Source organism: Leptodactylus fuscus, chromosome 3 (assembly GCF_031893055.1).
Source record: "Leptodactylus fuscus isolate aLepFus1 chromosome 3, aLepFus1.hap2, whole genome shotgun sequence".
Lineage (NCBI taxonomy): Eukaryota > Metazoa > Chordata > Amphibia > Anura > Leptodactylidae > Leptodactylus > Leptodactylus fuscus.
The window spans coordinates 14,850,651-14,870,563 of NC_134267.1; the positions used below are offsets into that span (position 1 = coordinate 14,850,651).

Sequence of the window (19,913 nt, forward strand, 5' to 3'; positions counted from 1 at the left end):
AATATTTTATTTTTTCACCAAAAACAGCCGTGAATAATGGACGTTCTTTGCTGCCATTTTCACCTGTGTGAATGTCGGCTTAGACCTCTCCGGCTTTACAAGACTCCTGATATTGGAGTAGAAATCCTCTATAAGGAAAGCGTCCGAGAACCCGTGAATGGCCGGCCATGAGGAGCAGGAGGACAGATTATGGCGTCTTGTGTGGTGGAGGACAAAGCGGCCATTGTCCGCCGCCACGCCTCGTACAGCTTCCTTTTATGTGAAGCTTATGATCTGACGGAGACCTCGGTGTCAGTCACAGGGTAAAATCTGAGAGTCTCTTAAAAGAAAACCGCCCTATTATGCACAGTCTGACACTTCTTCCATCCTACAGTGTGGGCGTATATAGTGAAAACTTTACCAATCGTGTTGTATCCGCCGTCACTGATAGATTTCCTGTTATCTCTCTGTATCTGCTGCTTCAGTGCAGTGTGGGAACTGTAGGGTTAACACCACATCAAAGATCTATCTATACACATACATACGTAGCACAGGGTAGACATCTCTACATGTAAACAATTAGATTCTATTTTCTATCCTTTTTGATGACGATATTACTTGTAATACAGGAGGGGAAAAAAAAATCTTTTTTTTTTTTATTCCAAAAACAGCACCACTCTGGTCAGTGGACAGGTTTGGTATTGCAGCTCAGCATCATGCTAGAGATGAGCGGGAGTTTCGAATAGCACGCACCCATAGGAATGAATGGACGCAGCCGGCACGCAGGGGATTAGGCAAAGTCTGCGTGCCGGCTGCTTCCATTCATTCCTATGGGTGCGTGCTATTCGAAAGCGTGCTTTCTGACGCGGATGTCATGTGATGATCGGCCCTAGAATGGGACTGGTAGTTTTTTTTCACCTCTTGCTTGTGCTCCATATCCCTGGCCCTGACCGTGTCTGTCAGACTAGCTTCACACGGCGGATTTTGCGGTGTCCAGTCTGTTTCGAAAACCTGTCCCTGCCATTCACTTCAATGGGAGTTTGGGACGGAATCGCCATGAAAATGGAACATGACATTTCGTGGGGGATTCTTCCACGAAAGTTCTACCGTATGTATCTCGCCTTAGGGCTAGTTCACGCGGGGGCAAGGAGGCGGATTTTGACAGTGGATTTTACCTCAAAATCTGCCTCCATACAATGGTGGTCTATGGAGACCGCTAGCGTTCTTTTTTCCGCTAGCGGCATGTTGCTGTCCTTTCTTCAGGCGCTTCCACGTCTCGTTGAGCCCCAGCGTCCGCCTGGTGGCAGCAACCTCCGTGGTCAGCCCATTTATTTGAGCCGACTCTGGAGAGGGAAACTGCGACGGTCGTGGCAGGCGGGTTTTGACCCAAGAGTGACGCGGCTCCCCCCGTGTGAATGAGCCCTTGCTATAGTTTGTCCCTTCTCATGTAATTTTTTTTTTCTTTTTTCCTTTTACAGCTGGTTTATGAATTTTTCCTGAGATTTTTGGAGAGTCCAGATTTCCAGCCAAGCATTGCAAAGAGGTTCGTGGACCAGAAATTTGTACAGCAGGTAAATTGTCTTCTCTACTCGGGATTTAGATCTTAGAGGATGTAGACCATAAAAATTGGCCGAGATCTGACACCTAAGGGTAAGTTCACACGGGGGTTTTTTGGATTGGAACCTGAAGCAGAGGCTGTCCAAAATACGGGAGCTGCGACTGGATGCCGGTGCAGTCACACACTCCGCTCTGGATTAGGCCCAAATGAATGGACCTGGTCGGGAGAAGGGAGTGTCTTCAGGTGGATGTTGCGAGGCGAATCCACCTGAAAGAATAAGCATGTCGCTTCTTTTTCCCCGGATCTGGAACAAACGGCTCCCGGAAAAAAGAACTGACCAGCTGTCTTTTTGGTCAGGATTTTGAAGCAGATACAGCCTCAAAATCCTGACCAAAAAACCCCGTGTGAACTTACCCTTAGACCCCCACAAATCACCTGTTTGGAGAAGCCGCAGCACTTACCTGCCTGAATTCCAAGCACAGCGCCATAGGTTGTGTTGTGGCTTTGCTTCGTATTGCAGCTCAGCCCCATTCACTTGGATGAGACTGAGCTGCGAACAGGTCACGTGAGCAAATGAATGTCACCTCTGTATGAACCTAGTTCTTAAAGGGTTGTCTGGTATTTGAAGAGATTGGGTTTGCTAGTACCTTGGAAGAGCGCCACTCTTGTTCGTGGGTTGTGTCTGGTATTGCAGTTTAGCACGGATTTATTTGAATAGAGCTGAACATATTGTAGCATAGATAGGTAGATAGATAGATACTAGATAGATAGATAGATAGATAGATAGATAGATAGATAGATAGATATGAGATAGATATGAGATAGATAGATAGATAGATAGATAGATAGATAGATAGGAGATAGATTAGATAGATAGATAGATAGATAGATAGATAGATAGATAGATAGATAGATAGATAGGAGATAGATTAGATAGATAGATAGATAGATAGATAGATAGATGGAGAGATAGAGAGATAGAGAGATAGAGAGAGAGATAGATAGAGAGATAGATAGATAGATAGATAGATAGATAGATAGGAGATAGATAGATATTCATTCAGGTTGAGACAATTGGAATATTACCGTCCCTTTTCTGCTCACTGCCGTATACTAACCTTTGCTTTGCCTGTTTACCCCAAAATAAATCCTGTCATTGGTTGGCGGATTATAAGTTTTGTATTCGGAGCCCATTGTTCCATTGTATCGCCCTCAATGTTATTTTGCTTCTTTCTTACACCGGCCTCTCGCGTAGTTGCTCAAACCAGAATTTCCTGTAACGTCTTTGCCCTTGTTATGTTCCAGCTCTTGGAGTTGTTTGACAGCGAAGATCCCCGGGAACGAGACTTCCTCAAGACTGTATTACATCGGATTTACGGCAAATTCCTTGGCCTAAGAGCGTTCATCAGAAAACAAATTAACAACATATTTCTCAGGTATTGGATCCTCCTGTCCATACACTTGGGGCAGACATGATAACTCTCACAGTCCTCCCTTGTAAGAGCCTTGAGGTAGGAATCCATATGTGCATCAGCTTCAGTGTCGATCCATCGTCTTCTTCGACCAGACCATTTTGGCAGTTTTAATAGGTTGCTGAGGCAGTGAAGGGGTTAAAAGGGTGCTCCAGGATTGTGATATAGTTGAGTTAGCTTTTGTTTTGTTGAAAGTCACACCCGGGGACCCCAATAATTCAGCTCTGGGGTGAATGCTGCGCTGTCTTCACTGCCTACCAAGCACATGGGCGGACATTGCCATTGGGCTGTGCTTAGTATTGCAGCTCAGCCCTATTCAGTTTTATTTTGATCATCTGATCTAGTAGCCAATGGGTGCCGGAAGCCACTGGTGGACGGTCAGCGCATGCAGTACTTCTCCTATACAAGTAAGGGCGGGTTCACACCTGCACCCAGTCTGCGCTTTCAGGTTTCTGTCTTCTGTCCAAGAAACTGGACAGGAGACGGAAAGCGGCAGTCACTTTTCAAACCCAATTCATTTGAGTGGGTTTGCAAAGTGTCCGCCCGTGAGTGTTTTGTGGTCTCCGCGGCGAAACTGGTTTTTTTAACCGGACACAAAGTCCTGCATGTCCAACTGTGTCCGGTTAAAAAAAAAATAAAATCGGTTTCGCCACAGAAACCACAAAATGCTCATGGGCAGACACTGTCTGCCAGGTTTCCGTTAAGTGGTTCAAGGCAAAGTTGCTCCACTTGCGCTCGTTGTCCGCTTTCGGGTTTCTGTCTTCTACCCCAGCGAAACTGGACAGGGGACGGAAACCCGGCCGTCAGTTTTGAAGCCCATTCACTTGAATGGGTTTGCAAAGTGACCGCCCGTGTGCGTCTTCTGCCTGTCCGTGGGGAAAATTTTTTGGGGATTTTTTTTGTAGTCGGACATTTAGGACTTATAAATCTTTTCTTTTGCTCTATGTGTTTCTTATTTTTTCTTTCTTTTGTAGGTTTATCTATGAAACGGAACATTTTAATGGGGTTGCAGAATTGCTTGAAATATTGGGCAGGTAATGAGCTATGTCCCATCTCGCTGCAGTTACATGTCCTGTTATATACGCTGCTGCTCAGTGTTGGGCTTGACCTTTGTGTGGATACCGCGGCTGATTCACCGCACATTCATCTGGCCCTAATCTGCTTTGTGACAGAATTCTACTATGGGCTGGAAACTGACCAGGAAAAGGAGGCCGACGTCCACCACAAATTCACCTTAATTTACCGTAGCCCTTAAAAGACAAGCAGAGGGGTCTGAACCTGGTCTGTCTCTGACATTAACAACACTTAGCCCCTATCTACAGAATAGAGGAGGTCTCAAGAAAGGAGGGTCCACTGGGGGGGAGGAGGTGCAGCAATGGGGCCCAACTGTCCAACCAATTCTGGGAAACTTTGGCAAACGATCTGGTCTATTTCTATCCAGTCTGTATTAACCCTCGGTTTCCCGCTTCCCTTCACAGCATTATCAATGGTTTTGCATTACCGTTAAAAGCTGAACATAAACAGTTCCTCATGAAAGTCCTGATCCCGATGCACACAGCGAAAGGCCTGGCCATGTTTCATGCACAGGTGAGGATCCTCCATATTATTCTATGGAGTGGCAGCAATATCAGATTGGTTGGGGTCTGATCCTCAACATCCTCCACCCACACACACACACACACACACACACACACACACACACACACACACACACACACACACACACACACACACTGACTGCTTATAGGGTCGCACATGTCGGGTATTGCAGTGTCTTCCCTTGCAAATGAATAGGGCAAAGCTGCCATATCTTGCACTGTTGTTACAGGTTTGGTATTGATGGCCTATTTTAAGAATATCGGATCCCAGAAAAACATTTTAAGGTTATGGGGCAACACGGTGGCTCAGTGGTTAGCATTGCAGCCTTGCAGCGCTGGAGTCCTGGGTTCGAATACCGCCAAGAACTCCTGCAAGGAGTTCGTATGTTCTCCCTGTGTTTGCGTGGATTTCCTCCCATTCTACAAAGACAGACTGATAGGAAAAAATAATGTACATTGTGATCCCTATATGGGGCTCACAAACTACATTAAAAAAAAAAAACAAAAACCACATTTTAAGGCTAAAGCTCCATGTATCGAGCTGAAAGCCCCCCCAAATACTGCAGAAAATACCGCAGTGAAAACACATCGTGTTTTTTTTTTTTTTTTTTTTTTTTTTTTTAATTTTTTGGGTTTTCCTCTGCAGACTTTCTTCCCCTTATTATACCTATACAGAAAACGCCAGCGTTTCCGTAGGTATAATTGACGTGCTGCGATTTACAAAAACCCGAGCATTTTTGAGATCATCACATTTCAGCTGCAGATTATTTTCTGCGACGTGTGGATGAGATTAGTCAGAATCCCGTCCACTTTGTAGGTAACAGAATACACTGCGTTTTCGTAACATGGGAGCTTTAGTTATAAATCAGTGCGGGCCCAACCACTCAGACCCCATTGATCAAGACTTTTGTCTCCTGTTCTGAATGGAGCTGCGGTCGGACAACAGGAATACTGCACTTCAGCCGTGTATGGCCCTTCCATTGAAACCAATGCAGCTGGGCGCACACTGCCCAAACACCGCTTCATTCCAAACTGAGGACAAAAGTCCATTATTTTCCCCATCAATGGGGGTCTGAGCAGTCAGGCCTCCCCTCCACTGATTTTTAGATTGCATTCAAGGATAACTTGCTTCAGTTTGAAAACCGCTTTAAGGCTGAGGCCATACGTTGCACATAAGGGCAGGTTCACATCTGCGCCCGGTCTCCACTTTAGCCAATCTGACGGGTTTCCGTCTTCTGCCCCGTGAAACTGGACAGAAGACTGAAACCCAGCGGTCAGTTTTCAAAACCATTCACTTGTATGAGTTTGCAAAGTGACCGCCCGTGTGCGTCTTCTGCCTCTCTCCAGCAAAACTACATGTCCCACTTTATGTCCGGTTATAAAAAACTGTTTTGCCGCAGAGAGCAGAAGACGCTCCCGGGCGGTCACTTTGCAAACCCATTCAAGTGAATGGTTTTGAAAACTGCCCGATGGGTTTCCGTCCCCAGTCCAGTTTCAGTTGCAGAAGACAAAAACCCAAAAGCAGAGACCGCGCCGGGTGTGGATCTGCCCTAAGTTGTGTTTTATTTTGTTGCAGATTTTGCTGCAACAAAGCCAGAAGTAGATTTAGCAGGAGGGAGGAATATAAGGAGTATAAGAGGCTTCCTTTATATTTCCCATTCCTTCTGCTTTTCTCTTGGCACAAAAAAAATTGCAGCAAAATCTGTTGCAAAAAAATAAATCAGCTTTTTTTTTTTTGCAACAAAGTTTTCCTCCACTTTGGGTAGATCTGCAGGGACACTTGCCTATATCCGTTCTGCCGTATGTGAATCTACCTTCCCGTTACATTATAGCACTCGGGTGTTTCCATGTGACATCACAGGAGGTTTCTGTTGGTTTTACATTAGAATTCCTTCTTATCGTCCCCGCTGCGCTCCAGTGAGCTGACACATGCCGATGTAGTCAGAGCCGAGCAGTGTGAAATTGTCTTCTATACGTCTTCCTGTGTTTGCTAATCTCCTTAAAGAGAAATGACCCAGTTAGTTATTATCTGATGGCAGACAAGGAGGGATCAACTAAACGGGAATCACGACTTATATGAAGTGACCACGACACCATTGGCCCCATTCATGTATTTGGAGCCTTCAGTTTGCCACGGACTCCACTTGCCGGCACCTGCTGTGATCACTATGAGGAGGACTTCCCCTTTAAATGGCACGGGCAATGGTGTTTTAATGTTTAATCCATGCAGACAAGGTCAGTGTCAGCACCAGGCAAACCTGGGCAGGTGCCAGGGTGCACCGAGCCCGTGTCAGTCCGGGTAAACATACTCAGCGCTTGCCAAGCTGACGGTGGGAAAGTCGATGGACCTACATGGAGTCACCGCAGAGCCCGCATAGATCGGTATCTCGCCCTGCATGCGATTTCTCCAATCCATTTGTCATTCTTCACAGCAGATCCTATTTGGTTTGGGTTTCAAACATTTTTATCTCTCTGTTAAAGGGATTTATATCCCTGTCGTGCACAAACCATAACGATTTCCAACAAGAATATTCTTTTAAATTAAATATGGCTACCGTAATGTCTTTTGATGTCTTTGCAGCTGGCCTATTGCGTTGTTCAGTTTTTGGAAAAGGATACCACCTTGACTGAACCGGTAAGTACGGTTTATACCACACGCACATTTTTAACCCCTTCCTAGACCATGGCGTAATAGTATGGCTTGACAAGTAGGCGCCATCACCACACCTTGCTTTTTCATACATAGGAGATGAGGCAGCGTCATTAGCCGTAACCTAAAAAAATGTCAGTAGTAGATGTTTAACCCTTTAGATGCCTTAATGGGATCCTATCATTGGATACTCTTTTTTTTTTTTTTTTTTTTTTTTTTTTGGTCTCCCTAACACATTGGAATAGCCTTAAGAAAGGCTATTCTTCTCCTACATTTAGATGTCTTTGCCGCGCCGCTGTTCGGTAGAAATCCGAGTTTTCCCCGGTATGCAAAGGAGTTCTCTTGCAGCACTGGGGGCGTCCCCAATGGTGCGAGAGAAATATCCAGCGACGCCTCCATTTTCTTCTGGAACGGACTCTCCCTGTGTCTTCTTTAGTCCTGGGTTTTGATCGTCTAGGCCTTGGGCAGAGCCGACTGCACATGCCCAGGCCACAATAAAATGACCGCTTACATCAGCTTACTGGCGGCCATTTTCTTGTGGCCCGGGCTATTCTTCTCCTACATTTAGATGTCTTCTCCGTGCCGCCGTTCGGTAGAAATCCGAGTTTTCCCCGGTATGCAAATGAGTTCTCTCGCAGCACTGGGGGCGTCCCCAATGCTGCAAGAGAAATCTCCAGCGCCGCCTCCATCTTCTTCTGGAACGCCCTCTCCTTGTGTCTTCTTCCGGAGCTGGGTTTCAATCTTCTAGGCCTTGGGCAGAGCAGACTGCGCATGCCCACAGGCCACAAGAAAATGGCTGCTTACACAGTAAGCTAGTATAAGCGGCCATTTTCTTGTGGCCCGGGCATGCGCAGTCGGCTCTGCCCAAGGCCTAGAAGATTGAAATCCAGTGACGGGGAGAAGACACAAGGAAAGTCCATTCCAGAAGAAGATGGAGGCGGCGCTGGAGCTTTCTCTTGCAGCATTGGGGACGCCCCCAGTGCTGCGAGAGAACTCATTTGCATAACGAAGAAAACCGGGATTTCTACCGAACGGCTGCGCAGAGAAGACATCTAAAGGTAGGAGAAGAATAGACTTTCTTAAGGCTATTCCTATGTGTTAGGGGGGAAATAAAGGTTATCCAATGATATGATCCCTTTAAGGAGTAGAGTCTATGGGCAGCTAAGGGGCTCCCAGTTGAATCCCTGGATTGGCCCCCTGCACCTCTTTTGGACAGGTAACCAATGTGTTTCTATGTCAATCAGGGGCCTGATAAAGACCCCCCAGCACTGCTGGAATAGACTGACCCCCAGAGCAAAATAAAAAATGAAAACTAAAAATATGCTTAAATTATTGTTGTGTTTTTTTAAATTTTGTTTATGCGTTTTACACCCCCAACAAAATGAGGTTTGGTTTTTTTTTTTTGTGTGTGTGTGTGTGGGGGGGGGTTGGATATCGACAATGTCAAAGTAAGACGAGCCTATAAATGATAGGACAGACATGAGTCTTTGTCTATCTGGTTGGCCCCCGCTGTCCCCATTACATGTGACTATCCAGCCGAATGCAGCAGAACTGACAATGAAGGAGAGAGCCTAGAAATCACCCACTACTACAGAGCTTGTAGTAAGCGCTCATCTCCCGTATGAGGAGGCGTCCACGGAGCTGAGATTGGAAATCAGCAGGACTAATAATAGCGAGGACATGTATGTGGGTGTGCGGCATGGCGGCCTATCTGTGCTCTGAAGGTCTTTGCTATTAAATAGCAGAAACACGAAAAACAAGAATCTCCAGCGTGGCATCAGGGCACAGCACGGCCTTACAGGCTTTATTTATAGGAACCGCTCCACATCAGTGACCTTAAAAGCATTGAGTGCGAATGAGCCGGATCGAGCGGCCCCGTGCAATGACACATTTTATCAATGGCTGTGCTGTTCTGTACAGGTGCACTGATTATTACTGGGAAGATCGCAGCCTGGCTGATCTTACATCTAGGCAGATGTGAGAAATCTGATCTGACTACAATAATTACTATAGTATCTGGCAGATCATGCCCCCGCTGTTGCTATTGAACTCAAATCCATGATTTGCAGCAAATATGTTGGCGCTCTTTGCCCACCCGGTATCCGGTATGCTAGTTGACTAGTTGACGACTAGTTGCTAAAGGTCCTTTGTTAACCTCTTCAAAGGTCCTTAAGCAATCCTACATACATACAGCTCGTGCTACATATGTAGCAGCGCAGAGATGTAGGTGTCACTGCTGTTGCTTGAGGACCTGTCATGGCTCCTTAAACAACTAGATTTGAAGTGCCAGCGGTCACTATTACCCCTTCTGAAACCCTTTAGCCCTGTCCCATTTGGGAATGGGGGTCTGCACCTGCTAGATACTAGCTATGGCTCTTCTGTGATAATAGAAGTTTATTATGTACAAGGCCGGACGTCTATTGAGCGAATACGGTATTTACCTTACGTAACTTTTGTTTGCTGTTATTGCAGGTTATTAGAGGATTGTTGAAATTCTGGCCCAAAACCTGTAGCCAAAAAGAGGTACGTACTCCTTTCTCGGTAATAACAGCTCCCCCTTTATGACCCCTACGTCCTCTCCATAAATCGTTGTCTTAAAGGGGTTTTCCAGGATTAATAATTGATGACCTATTCTTAGGATAGGTCACCAATGGAAGATTGTCAGGCTGCAGCTGTTTGCAGAGGCTGCAGCCTTCAGGTGAGCACTCCATCCACAGCACCAGACATTGGTATAGTGGTTGTGTTTGGTATTGCAACTCGGCCTATTCACTTCGGCTGCAAACAGGCCATCATACAGAAGAGGTGTCAATGAAGTCCCTGCTGCTTCACACAGCTGATCCACAGGGGTCCTGGGTGTTTTGCTTATTTTCAATTGGTTTCAATTTTTAAGACTGTTGGGTTTATCTCTTTAAGAAGCCCTGCAGTGCGTGTCCCACTTTCTCCTCCGCCTGCCGCCCCCTCACAGTGACTGATCTTTTTTTTACCCCACCATGTCCCCCATTTATCTAGTGTGGTGCCCTCCTTTTAACATTTGTGCCTCTGCTTTTTGATCGCAGGTGATGTTTTTGGGTGAAATAGAAGAAATTTTGGATGTCATTGAGCCGACACAGTTTAAGAAGATTCAAGAACCTTTATTTAAGCAAATATCGAAATGCGTGTCCAGCTCTCACTTTCAGGTGGGTGATTTAATATTCGTATTAACATTGAATTATAGGGGGTTTTGTCCCAGGAAGAACTTTTACCCCCCTATCTGCAATTAGGGCTCACTGGAGGTCTGATCACCAGTGTGAATGGAGCCGTAGTGCACATAGAGGACCGCCACTCCATTTACTGCACCTGGAGACTCTGAATACAGAACTCCGTCCCATACAAGTGAATGGAGCGGTGGTCCTGGTGACCCAGTGGTTGGACCTGTAGTGATCAGACACATATATACCCTGTCATGTGGATGAGGCTATTTTTCTCCTACCTTTAGATGTCTTCTTCGCGCCGCCGTTCAGTAGAAATCCGGGTTTTCTTCGTTATGCAAATGAGTTCTCTCACAGCACTGGGGGCGTCCCGAATGCTGCGAGAGAAATCTCCAGCAACGTCTCCATCTTCTTCAGGAACAGCCTCTCCCTGCATCTTCCGTCCTGGGTTTCAATCTTCTAGGTCTCGGGCAGAGCCGACTGCGCATGCCCGGGCCGCAAGAAAATGGCCGCTTACACCAGCTTACTGTGTAAGCGGCCAGTTTCTTGTGGCCCGGGCATGCACAGTCTCAGTCTGGCCGAGGTCTAGAAGATTGTTACCCAGGACGGAAGAAGACGCAGAGAGAGTCCGTTCCAGAAGAAGATGGAGGCGGCACTGGAGATTTCTCACAGCATTCGGGACACCCCCAGTGCTGCAAGAGAACTCGCTTGCATACGAAAGAAATCTGGGATTTCTACCGAACGGCAGCGCAGAGAAGACATCTAAAGGTAGGAGAAGAATAGCTTTTCTTAAGGCTATTCCGACGTGATAGTCAGAAAAAAAGGGAATCCAATGCTAGGATCCCTTTAAGGTATATTATATTCCATATATGAGGCATAGGATACGTTTTATGATCAGGTAATAGTATGAATGTACATTTTACACATTGCGTCTGTTGTTGTAGTAGAGGTCTAGATCAGGCTTTGGCCCTCCAGCAGTTGTGAAACTACAACTCCCAGCATGCCTGATTCTTCTGCTCTTCTGGAACTCTTAGCATGCTGGGAGTTGTAGTTTTACAGCCGCTGCAGTGCTGACCCTTGGTCTGGAGCTTCGTATTCCAGCTATATAATGATATGAAGCAGTACAGAAGATTCTTCAGCTGGGATGCCACAATGTTCAGCACGCTGTGATAACCTACAGGCCTCGTAGCATGCTGGGAGTTGTAGTCTCACCGTGCAGGATCCAGATTAATAGGCTGTGTTAATCCCTATACCCCTGGTGTTTTGCAGGTGGCTGAGCGAGCCTTGTATTTCTGGAACAACGAGTATATTCTCAGCCTGATCGAGGAGAATATTGACAAAGTTCTGCCCATCATGTTCGGTAGTTTGTACAAAATCTCCAAAGAACACTGGAACCCGTAAGTACACGGACACGGCGTTCTATTGCATGTACACAATGATTTTTCTCTATGACTAGTATTGCTTTGTGCAGGGGTTGCCTCCATTGTGAGTACATTATTTAGGTACATTTGCAGAGTTAGAACTTGACCCAACAACCTTCACAGTATTTAGGGTCTGTCTACAAATTCTAGGCTGTTTCCTATAGCTATATTATTATGGTTATGTCCATTTTTTAAAGCGATAGCAGATCCCAGGATATGTCGCCACCTTGTCAGGAGCGGGGTTAAACTTTAGGCAGTAGTAAATCTTTGCTGCAATCCCTTCAGTCTTTCTCTAGGTGCTAGGAAATGTGCCCGGCCTTATTCACATGTGCACAGTGAGCGTCCTGGGTGCGCTGTCTGGAACGATTGGGAATGGGGCCAAGGGGAGATAGCAAAGCCAAGTCATGTGCCATCCATGGGAATAACCCTTTAAGACCCATTGCACACAGGGGAATCTACTCTGGTCCATGCATCGGCCGGATTTCCCAGCCCTTAGTTACAATATATCACAGCCCTCCTTTATAGATGTCGTTAGAGACAGGGTAGCTTTATAAAGTTGAGAACAGTACAAGATATTCGGGACATTTCCGGATGGGTTAATGAGAGGCCAGCCCCGGGGACTCCTTGCATCACAAGGATCTATAATACTGGGAGTCCCTGCGTTATACGATATACAATAGAGCCGTCCCAGTCTCCTAACTAGGTTGGGGCTGGCCCATGTGCTCGAGGCCTAAGATCCAGTTATATAATGTCAATGGCGTCAAGAGTCTCGGACTCAGATACCATAAAGTCAGCCATGGCAGTAATGCGTTATTTTGTGCTTTCTCCCTGTACAGGACAATTGTAGCCCTGGTGTACAACGTGCTGAAAACATTAATGGAAATGAATGGAAAACTCTTTGATGAACTTACAGGCTCCTATAAAGCAGAACGGCAGAGGTACGGAGCAAGCGGTTTACTGTGTGTAGCTTTTTAGGGTTACTATATATTGTGGGAATTCCTATAGATTTTTTTGGGTGAGTCTAAAATGAAATGACGGGGCTGTGAATGGTATTTGTAGCTTTCTGTTGAATTGGGATGAGCGGCAATACAAGGCACAGCCTGTGGACGAGGGGAGTACTTCTGCAAGTGCTTTAAAGGGGCTTTCACAAGATGGGTACTATCTCCTGTACACAGACTGACTGCTAGGATCCCTACTGATCACAGGAATGGGGGGTCCCGTATGTGTGACAGCCATCCCTGGCAATCTTATATATTGTGTGTATATTCACCCGCTACTGCATTTATCCGTGGAACAAGGACCCCCATTCTCTTCTTTGGTAGGGGTCCCAGCAGCTATACTGTGGACAGGTGATCCATTATCTTGTCAGCAGTAGAGGGCAGTAGTGAGCTCTTACAAACTACTCTCCTAGACCAGGGTTAGGGAATGTACGGCTCTCCAGCTGTTGCAAAACTACAACTCCCAGCATGCATACTTGCTCTGCTGTTCTTGTATCTCCCATGGAAGTGAATGGAGCATGTTGGGAGTTGTAGTTTCACAGCAGCTGGAGAGCCGAAGGTTCCCTACCCCTGTCCTAGACTGAAGCCCTTATGTCATGTGAAATGATAAATTTTTGTTTCCGTGCCCCTTCCACTAGGGGGAGCTTAGTAGTAGATGCAAGAAAACCCAATTTATTATTGAGCTCAATTGAGACCTGTGTAAAATTCGCTCCCCCTAGTGTAGGTTGTGCGGTATGGCGGTTTAATGGGAGTGAACATAATAGACACAATCCGTGGACCGCTGGGGCGCTGCTTGCAGAAGAAAGTACCCGGGTTTATCTAAGCCTGGAGAATCTCTCTAGTTTTGTGCGAAGGTTTCATATAGGGAAATGGCTTGTGTTACTGGGCCTGAGTCATGGGGTGGAGCTGCTTTTGGAAGAGTCACACTGACTGACCCTCTTTCTGGCTTGTTTGATGTCCCAAGGTTCAGATACACCATTCCCTTAACCCCTTAACTCAATATATGCCAGTTGTGGGGGGACGGAGCAGCCCGACAGTCGCTTCACCCCATGACCTCTAGTTTTTGGCATGTTTAGGATAACGCCGAAAAAGGACATCACTGTGATCCTGTCACTGTCAGGGCTAGTTCACACGGGGGGGCACGGGACCGCGTATTTTGGTCCTGATTTTGATGCGGGAAGCCGCGTCAGAATAAGACCAAAATGTGCCTGTCGTGGCTTCCCGCTCCGGCGTAGGCCCAAATGAGTGGGCCTAGTCCTGAGGGTGCTGTCGCTGTCAATTCTGAGGGGGATTCAGCGTCAGAATCCGCCCCCTCTTGCCCCTTGTGAATGAGCCATCAGGTGGCGCTAGAGCTAATGTTCCTATTTCCACCAAGAAGAACATAGTGACATATTCCTTTCCCAGAATATTTAGCAAACCACGTCTGGTCTGTAAGACTCTCTGCATGGCCTGCAAAGGCAGGAAACATGTCCTAGATTACAGACATGTTCCCTCTAACCTTCTACTTACACGTGTCCTTCAGGGAGAAGAAGAAGGAGCTGGAGCGCGAGGAGTTATGGAGAAGGCTCGATGACCTGCGGCTGAAGAAGGCCCTGGCGGATCAGCAGAACAGTGCTTTCAATGTACAGAATAATACAAGTGCCAAATAGACCACATGACGCCGACCTCTGCTTCATACACTTTTGTATATTTTTTCAGTTCTATTTTTTTTTTTTCCCCCTGAAATTGTAAAGTAAAAGCCAATTTTTTTTTTTTTGGGGGGGAGGGGGGACATCTTTCCCATCCTGAGAATTGCTCTGCTACGAGAGGGGGCCAGCGATGCATTGCAGGGCAACTTGTTGCTGACCCCTCGGACGGTGGGCTCGGTGTCACAGCATTATAGTAATGGGAACCGGGGGAGGAGAAGACGACATTTTTTTTTTTTTTTTTATATCCTATAATTTGAGTGCGGTAATTCTGGGGGGGGGAGGGGGAGAATTATGACTTGAATTCTTTAATATTATATATATATTTTTTGATTGTGTTGCACATAGGTGTATTAGTCTGCTATGTACATTATTTTTTTTTCTTGGCATTTTACATGTGTTAATCTCTTTACTGTTCTCTGTTTGGGGTTTTCTAGACCCGAATCGGAACCCGCACTGATCAGATGCTAGAAACCTCTGGTGGACGGGGGAGCACACGAGGCACCGCTACTATACAAGTAATAGGCTGCGATTCCCCGTAAGCACCACTATGCAGTGGAGGGAGCTACTGAGCCGACCCTATCACCGGTATAGCAGTGGCACTGCACGTGCTCCCTGGCTACTAAGAATTTGTGGCATCCAGAACATCCGTGCGGGATCACATACTAATGACCTACCCTATGACCCCTGATAGGTCATCAGTATGAAAATATAATTTTTTGGGCCGAAAACCCCTTTAATGCAAACTTGTCACCCACCCATGGCAGTGACAACCAGATTATCCATGGACATGTAGCTACCTGGGGACTGACGCTCTACAACTAGACCCCAGTGACTTCATTTTTGGTTGCTGCGACCATAATGGACGCCATTTCCCCCCATAACAGGTACACATCATTGTTACTATAGCTATCGGCACTTCTGTTTCTATAGGAAGGTACTTTCTTGTCTACCAGCCATAAAGGCCTTGTAAATGCAGATTTTCTATATTGGCCAAGTTGAAGGTTGGGCCGGGCGTGTCGTCTGGAAAGATGTCTGTAGAAGACGACTGCGGTGCAAGGTAGCGGCGGCTCTGTATCCTCCTGGGTATTGACCTCTAAAACTGCAGACATTACTGTATAGACATCGTGGGGTGCAAGGTAAACATATCTGGGGTGATGGTTATGCAGATCGCATCATGGAGATATCCATATTTTTGATGCTCAAAGGCCCGGAGATGGCCCCGTCATGTGCAGCACCCAGGCTGAATGCATCCGGCCCCTCCATTTGCGATGGCTCTAGCAACCAGAATGGTCACTCCACATGAAGTGGTCGCCTTCTGGGCACTTGCAATGCACCCTCCACATTCTCTATATAGCATTGTCGGCCGTTCTTAGGGGGTCAGGCTGCTTTCAGACTCTCTTTAAAGGGATTCTATCATTAAAATGCAATTTTCTTTTTTCTGGGTACCACGTAGGAATAGCTTTAAGAAAGGCTATTCTTCTCCTACCTTTAGATGTCTTCTCCAGTCCACCGCTTGGTATAAATCCCGATTTTTGTCGGTATGCAAATTAGTTCTCGTGCAGCACTGGGGGCGGTCCCCAGCGCTCAAACAGCACTGCTCCCCATTGGTGCGAGAGAACTCTCCAGTGACACCTCTATCTTCTTCCGGCGTGCGGGCGGTCAAACTTCTAGGCCTCGAGCAGCCGACTGCGCATGCCCGCCAGCCACAAGAAAATGGCCGCTTATAATACTGTGTAAGCGGCCATTTTGTTGTGGCCGTTGGGCATGCGCAGTCGGCTTGGCCCGAGGCCTAGAAGTTTGCAGCCAGTGCCGGTAGAAGACACAGAGAGAGGCCGTTACAGAAGAAGATGGAGGCGGCGGCGCTGGAGAGTTCTCTCAAAGCATTGAGGACGCCTCCAGTGCTGTTTGAGCGCTGGGGCCCACCCCCAGTGCTGTGAGCGAACTCATTTGCATACTGACGAAAACCGGGATTTATACCGAACCGTGGCGCAGAGAAGACATCTAAAGGTAGAAGAAGAATAGTCTTTCTTAAGGCTATTCCTACATGGTACCCAGAAAAAATTGCATTTTAATGATAGAATCCCTTTAAGACACGGACATGGAGTAGCCTTGCCATTCATTTACGTTGTAGCGGTCACCTATGCAAATCATTCCAATGAGTATTAGACAATGTTTAGTGAGTGGCAAGGAAGTATTAGTGACGTGGGTGTCCGTGCTGGTGTTGTGCCGCCCCCCCCCCCCCCCCCCCCCCCCCCCCCCAGCGTTCCCCTAATCAGACTATAGCTTTATTATAACATCTCTGTACGTCAGGGATCAGCGGTGCAAGCTCTAGCCCTGGATGTCTCCCCCGACCATAATGCGTCACGGCAAAGGATTTGCGGCTGTGCAAACTGGACCTAAGTAGTCCTCCATAAGGTACAGCAGTTGTCATACAAGATGTAGCAGAGCTGAGTGACACGAACGGCTCTACGGCAGCATTTCCCTGTCGATTCGCCACTTGCGAGCTCGCACAATGTCTCCATTGATCTTGTGCTGGCAGACGATGCCTTTGTAATGGAAATGATGAAATGGATGTTTAATAGAAGTGACGCCGGCGGATTGTACGGTGCGTCGTACGGCCATGTTTGTTTTGTTAGGGATTTTTACTGGGTGTCCCTCATGGGGTTCGGTTCCTTTTAATGTACGTTTATACAAATCTACTTGGACTTTCTGTATAGCCCCCCTTGGATACACCAGCATCCGCCTAATGCTCCACCTTATTTTTTGGAACGTGGTCTTAGGGTGCTAATGTTTATGGCACCATTTTTAATGTGCCCCGTATCCTGTATCCCATTAGAGAGGTGGGCAATGTTTTACTTAAGCAGAGTTACTTACCCCCTTATTTCCCCTCTACGCCCTGCGGCTGCCAATAATGTATTGTATACCCCATGTGACCACCATGGGGGGGAGGGGGGCTCATGGGGTCCCATCTCCTTTAAAGACTTTGTCCGTCTTCACAAAAATATTGTCTGGTTATTCCGACACCCCTATAATGGGACGACCTTGCAATAGGTCATGCTTACAAAATGTAAACTCAAAGACATGGAGACTATAGGAACGATTGCACTTAGGCATGGACACGTCCTTTAATGTAAGTGAACCCCATTTTTAATATTGGGTAACCGACCACTGAACCGCCATGTTGGAAACAAGCGATAACATTCCGTAATCTGGATTACAATGTGAATGACAAAATGCTGATTTCGGTCCAAGGACTGTATACTGTGGTGCGCCGGGTCCACGAACACGACGAGCCGCGGGGATAGCCATATCCGACCTTTGTAATGATGTGCCCGTCCCACCATGCCGATTCTATTTCTGATAGAAGAGAGATTCCCCCCCCCCCAACCCGTTACACCCCCTACCCTATTGTCTTCATTGACCTGTACTGTATCTTGCTTATGGTGGCTAAAGGGGTACTCGGCTGGGAAAGTGCGGCCACTCTGTAGACACTCGAGGGTATGTGGGCCCCCCCATAGGGGATTTATTGCCGTATACACTGCAGTATTCCCTATTCTTGTCCCGTCATATCTGCTGTATACACCACTGTACAGATGGTGCAGGCTGCACGATATCTTGTAGGATCACAGTCGCACTAGTACGTCGTACCTAATAACGGTGAATGCGGTTGCATTACAACTTGCAGGTTGCCATGATGGCTGGATTTCAGGGCGACCCTATACACAAACGCTAGGTACCACTGGTAGTGCAATGTTAGGCTAAGGCCCCACGTAGCGAACCGTAGCTGAAAAACTGCGTCAGAAACGCGTCGTGGGTTTTTACAGCAGCATTAAAAAGGTGAGCATTTTTTAAATTGACGCGTTTCCGCTGCAGATTTTTTTGTCTGCGAGTTGTGGATGGGATTAGCCATACATTGTGGGGCCTTAAAGGGTTATTTCTGACAGGATAGGGCGGGGGTAGGGAACCTTCGGCTCTCCAGCTGCTGTGAAACTACAACTCCCAGCATGCTCCATTCACTTCCATGGGAGTTCCAAGAACAACAGAGCAAGTGTGCATGCTGGGAGTTGTAGTTTTGCAACAGCTGGAGAGCCGTACGTTCCCTACCCCTGGGATAGGGGATAAGTGTCTAATTGCTGGGACTGCCAGGAGAACGGGGGCCAATATAACATGTCTGCATTGTCACTGCTCCATCCACTTCTATGGGGCGCCGTCCCCTATAAGTAGGTGAGTGAAGCCGTGGCTTTGCATTAACTTGAAATTTTAAAGGGATTTTACCATTTAAAACTTTTTTTTTTTTCTCGTTCACACGTTGGAATAGCCTTAAGAAAGGCTATTCTTCTCCTACCATTAGAAGTCGTCTCCGCACCACCGTTCGGTTAAAATCCCATTTTTTGTCGGTATGCAAATGAGTTCTCTCTCCAGCGCCGCCTCCATCTTTTTCAGCAACCGCCTCTTCACTCGTCTTCTTCCGGCTGCGGTCACACTTTGACGCCTGTGCAGTCGGCTCTGTTTATGCATGCATGCGCATTACGCTCCTGTAGTTCTATGGAGTGCAGAGTGTACTGCGCATGCGTGTGTAAGCGGCCTCCAAAAAATAGCCACCGGCCTGTGCGCTCGGCTCTGCCTGCGGCCCGATGGCAGAGCCAACTGAAAGTGTGACTCCAGCCGGAAGAAGAGGCGGTTGCTGAAGAATATGGAGGGAGTTCTCTCGCAGCATTGGGGACGCCCCCAGTGCTGCGAGAGAACTCATTTGCATACTGACAAAAAAAGGGATTTTAACCGAACGGCGAGCCGGAGGCGACTTCTAAAAGTAGGAGACGAATAGTCTTTCTTTAAGGCTATTCTGACATGTGAACGAGAAAATGGTAGAATCCCTTTAAGGGAACTTTCGGGGCCCCCCCGTCTCATAATTGCAGTTGCCCCCTCCACAGACACTTATCCGCCATCATATAGTTATGGGTTAGAAGATAAAATGTGAAAACCTCTTTAAAGGGGTAGTCGGGGACCAGGATACCGAGCTCCGCCTTCTCCTCTCAGGCCAGTGACGTCACGTCCAGTGGGGCGGAGTCAGAATACGACCATGTGACCAATGGCCGTGATGTCACCGGCTTAGAGAAGAGGAGGCGGGTCTCTCCGTATCGTATGCCCTCCATAGGATTCCCCCCGCGACCATTCACCTACAGGGACCTGCAATAATCGAGACCTTTTACTTCAGGGAGGTTTGTTTTCAGGGAACGTTTACTAAAAAAAAAAATCAGTTCTGTTTGTTTTGGGTTTTTTTTTTTGTTTTTTTAGATCTCTATTTCTGGTGTGTTTTTGTTTGTTTTTTGTTTTTTCCACTTTTAGCAAATAAAGTTCTAA

At 47.0% G+C, this 19,913-nt stretch overlaps 1 protein-coding gene across 1 annotated transcript in view; it reads left to right on the plus strand.

Annotated features, from left to right (window-relative positions):
- The window catches only part of PPP2R5A (protein phosphatase 2 regulatory subunit B'alpha), a 49,362-nt gene extending 34,582 nt beyond the window's left edge, over positions 1-14,780 (plus strand). The window contains exons 4-13 of the mRNA XM_075267153.1: positions 1,458-1,550; positions 2,843-2,973; positions 3,984-4,043; positions 4,488-4,596; positions 7,189-7,242; positions 9,730-9,780; positions 10,314-10,433; positions 11,715-11,842; positions 12,703-12,804; positions 14,387-14,780. Coding sequence (XP_075123254.1) covers positions 1,458-1,550; positions 2,843-2,973; positions 3,984-4,043; positions 4,488-4,596; positions 7,189-7,242; positions 9,730-9,780; positions 10,314-10,433; positions 11,715-11,842; positions 12,703-12,804; positions 14,387-14,513 — 975 coding nt within the window. The 3' untranslated portion in view covers positions 14,514-14,780. The remainder of the gene's footprint in view (positions 1-1,457; positions 1,551-2,842; positions 2,974-3,983; positions 4,044-4,487; positions 4,597-7,188; positions 7,243-9,729; positions 9,781-10,313; positions 10,434-11,714; positions 11,843-12,702; positions 12,805-14,386) is intronic.
- The last annotated feature ends 5,133 nt before the right edge of the window (positions 14,781-19,913 follow it).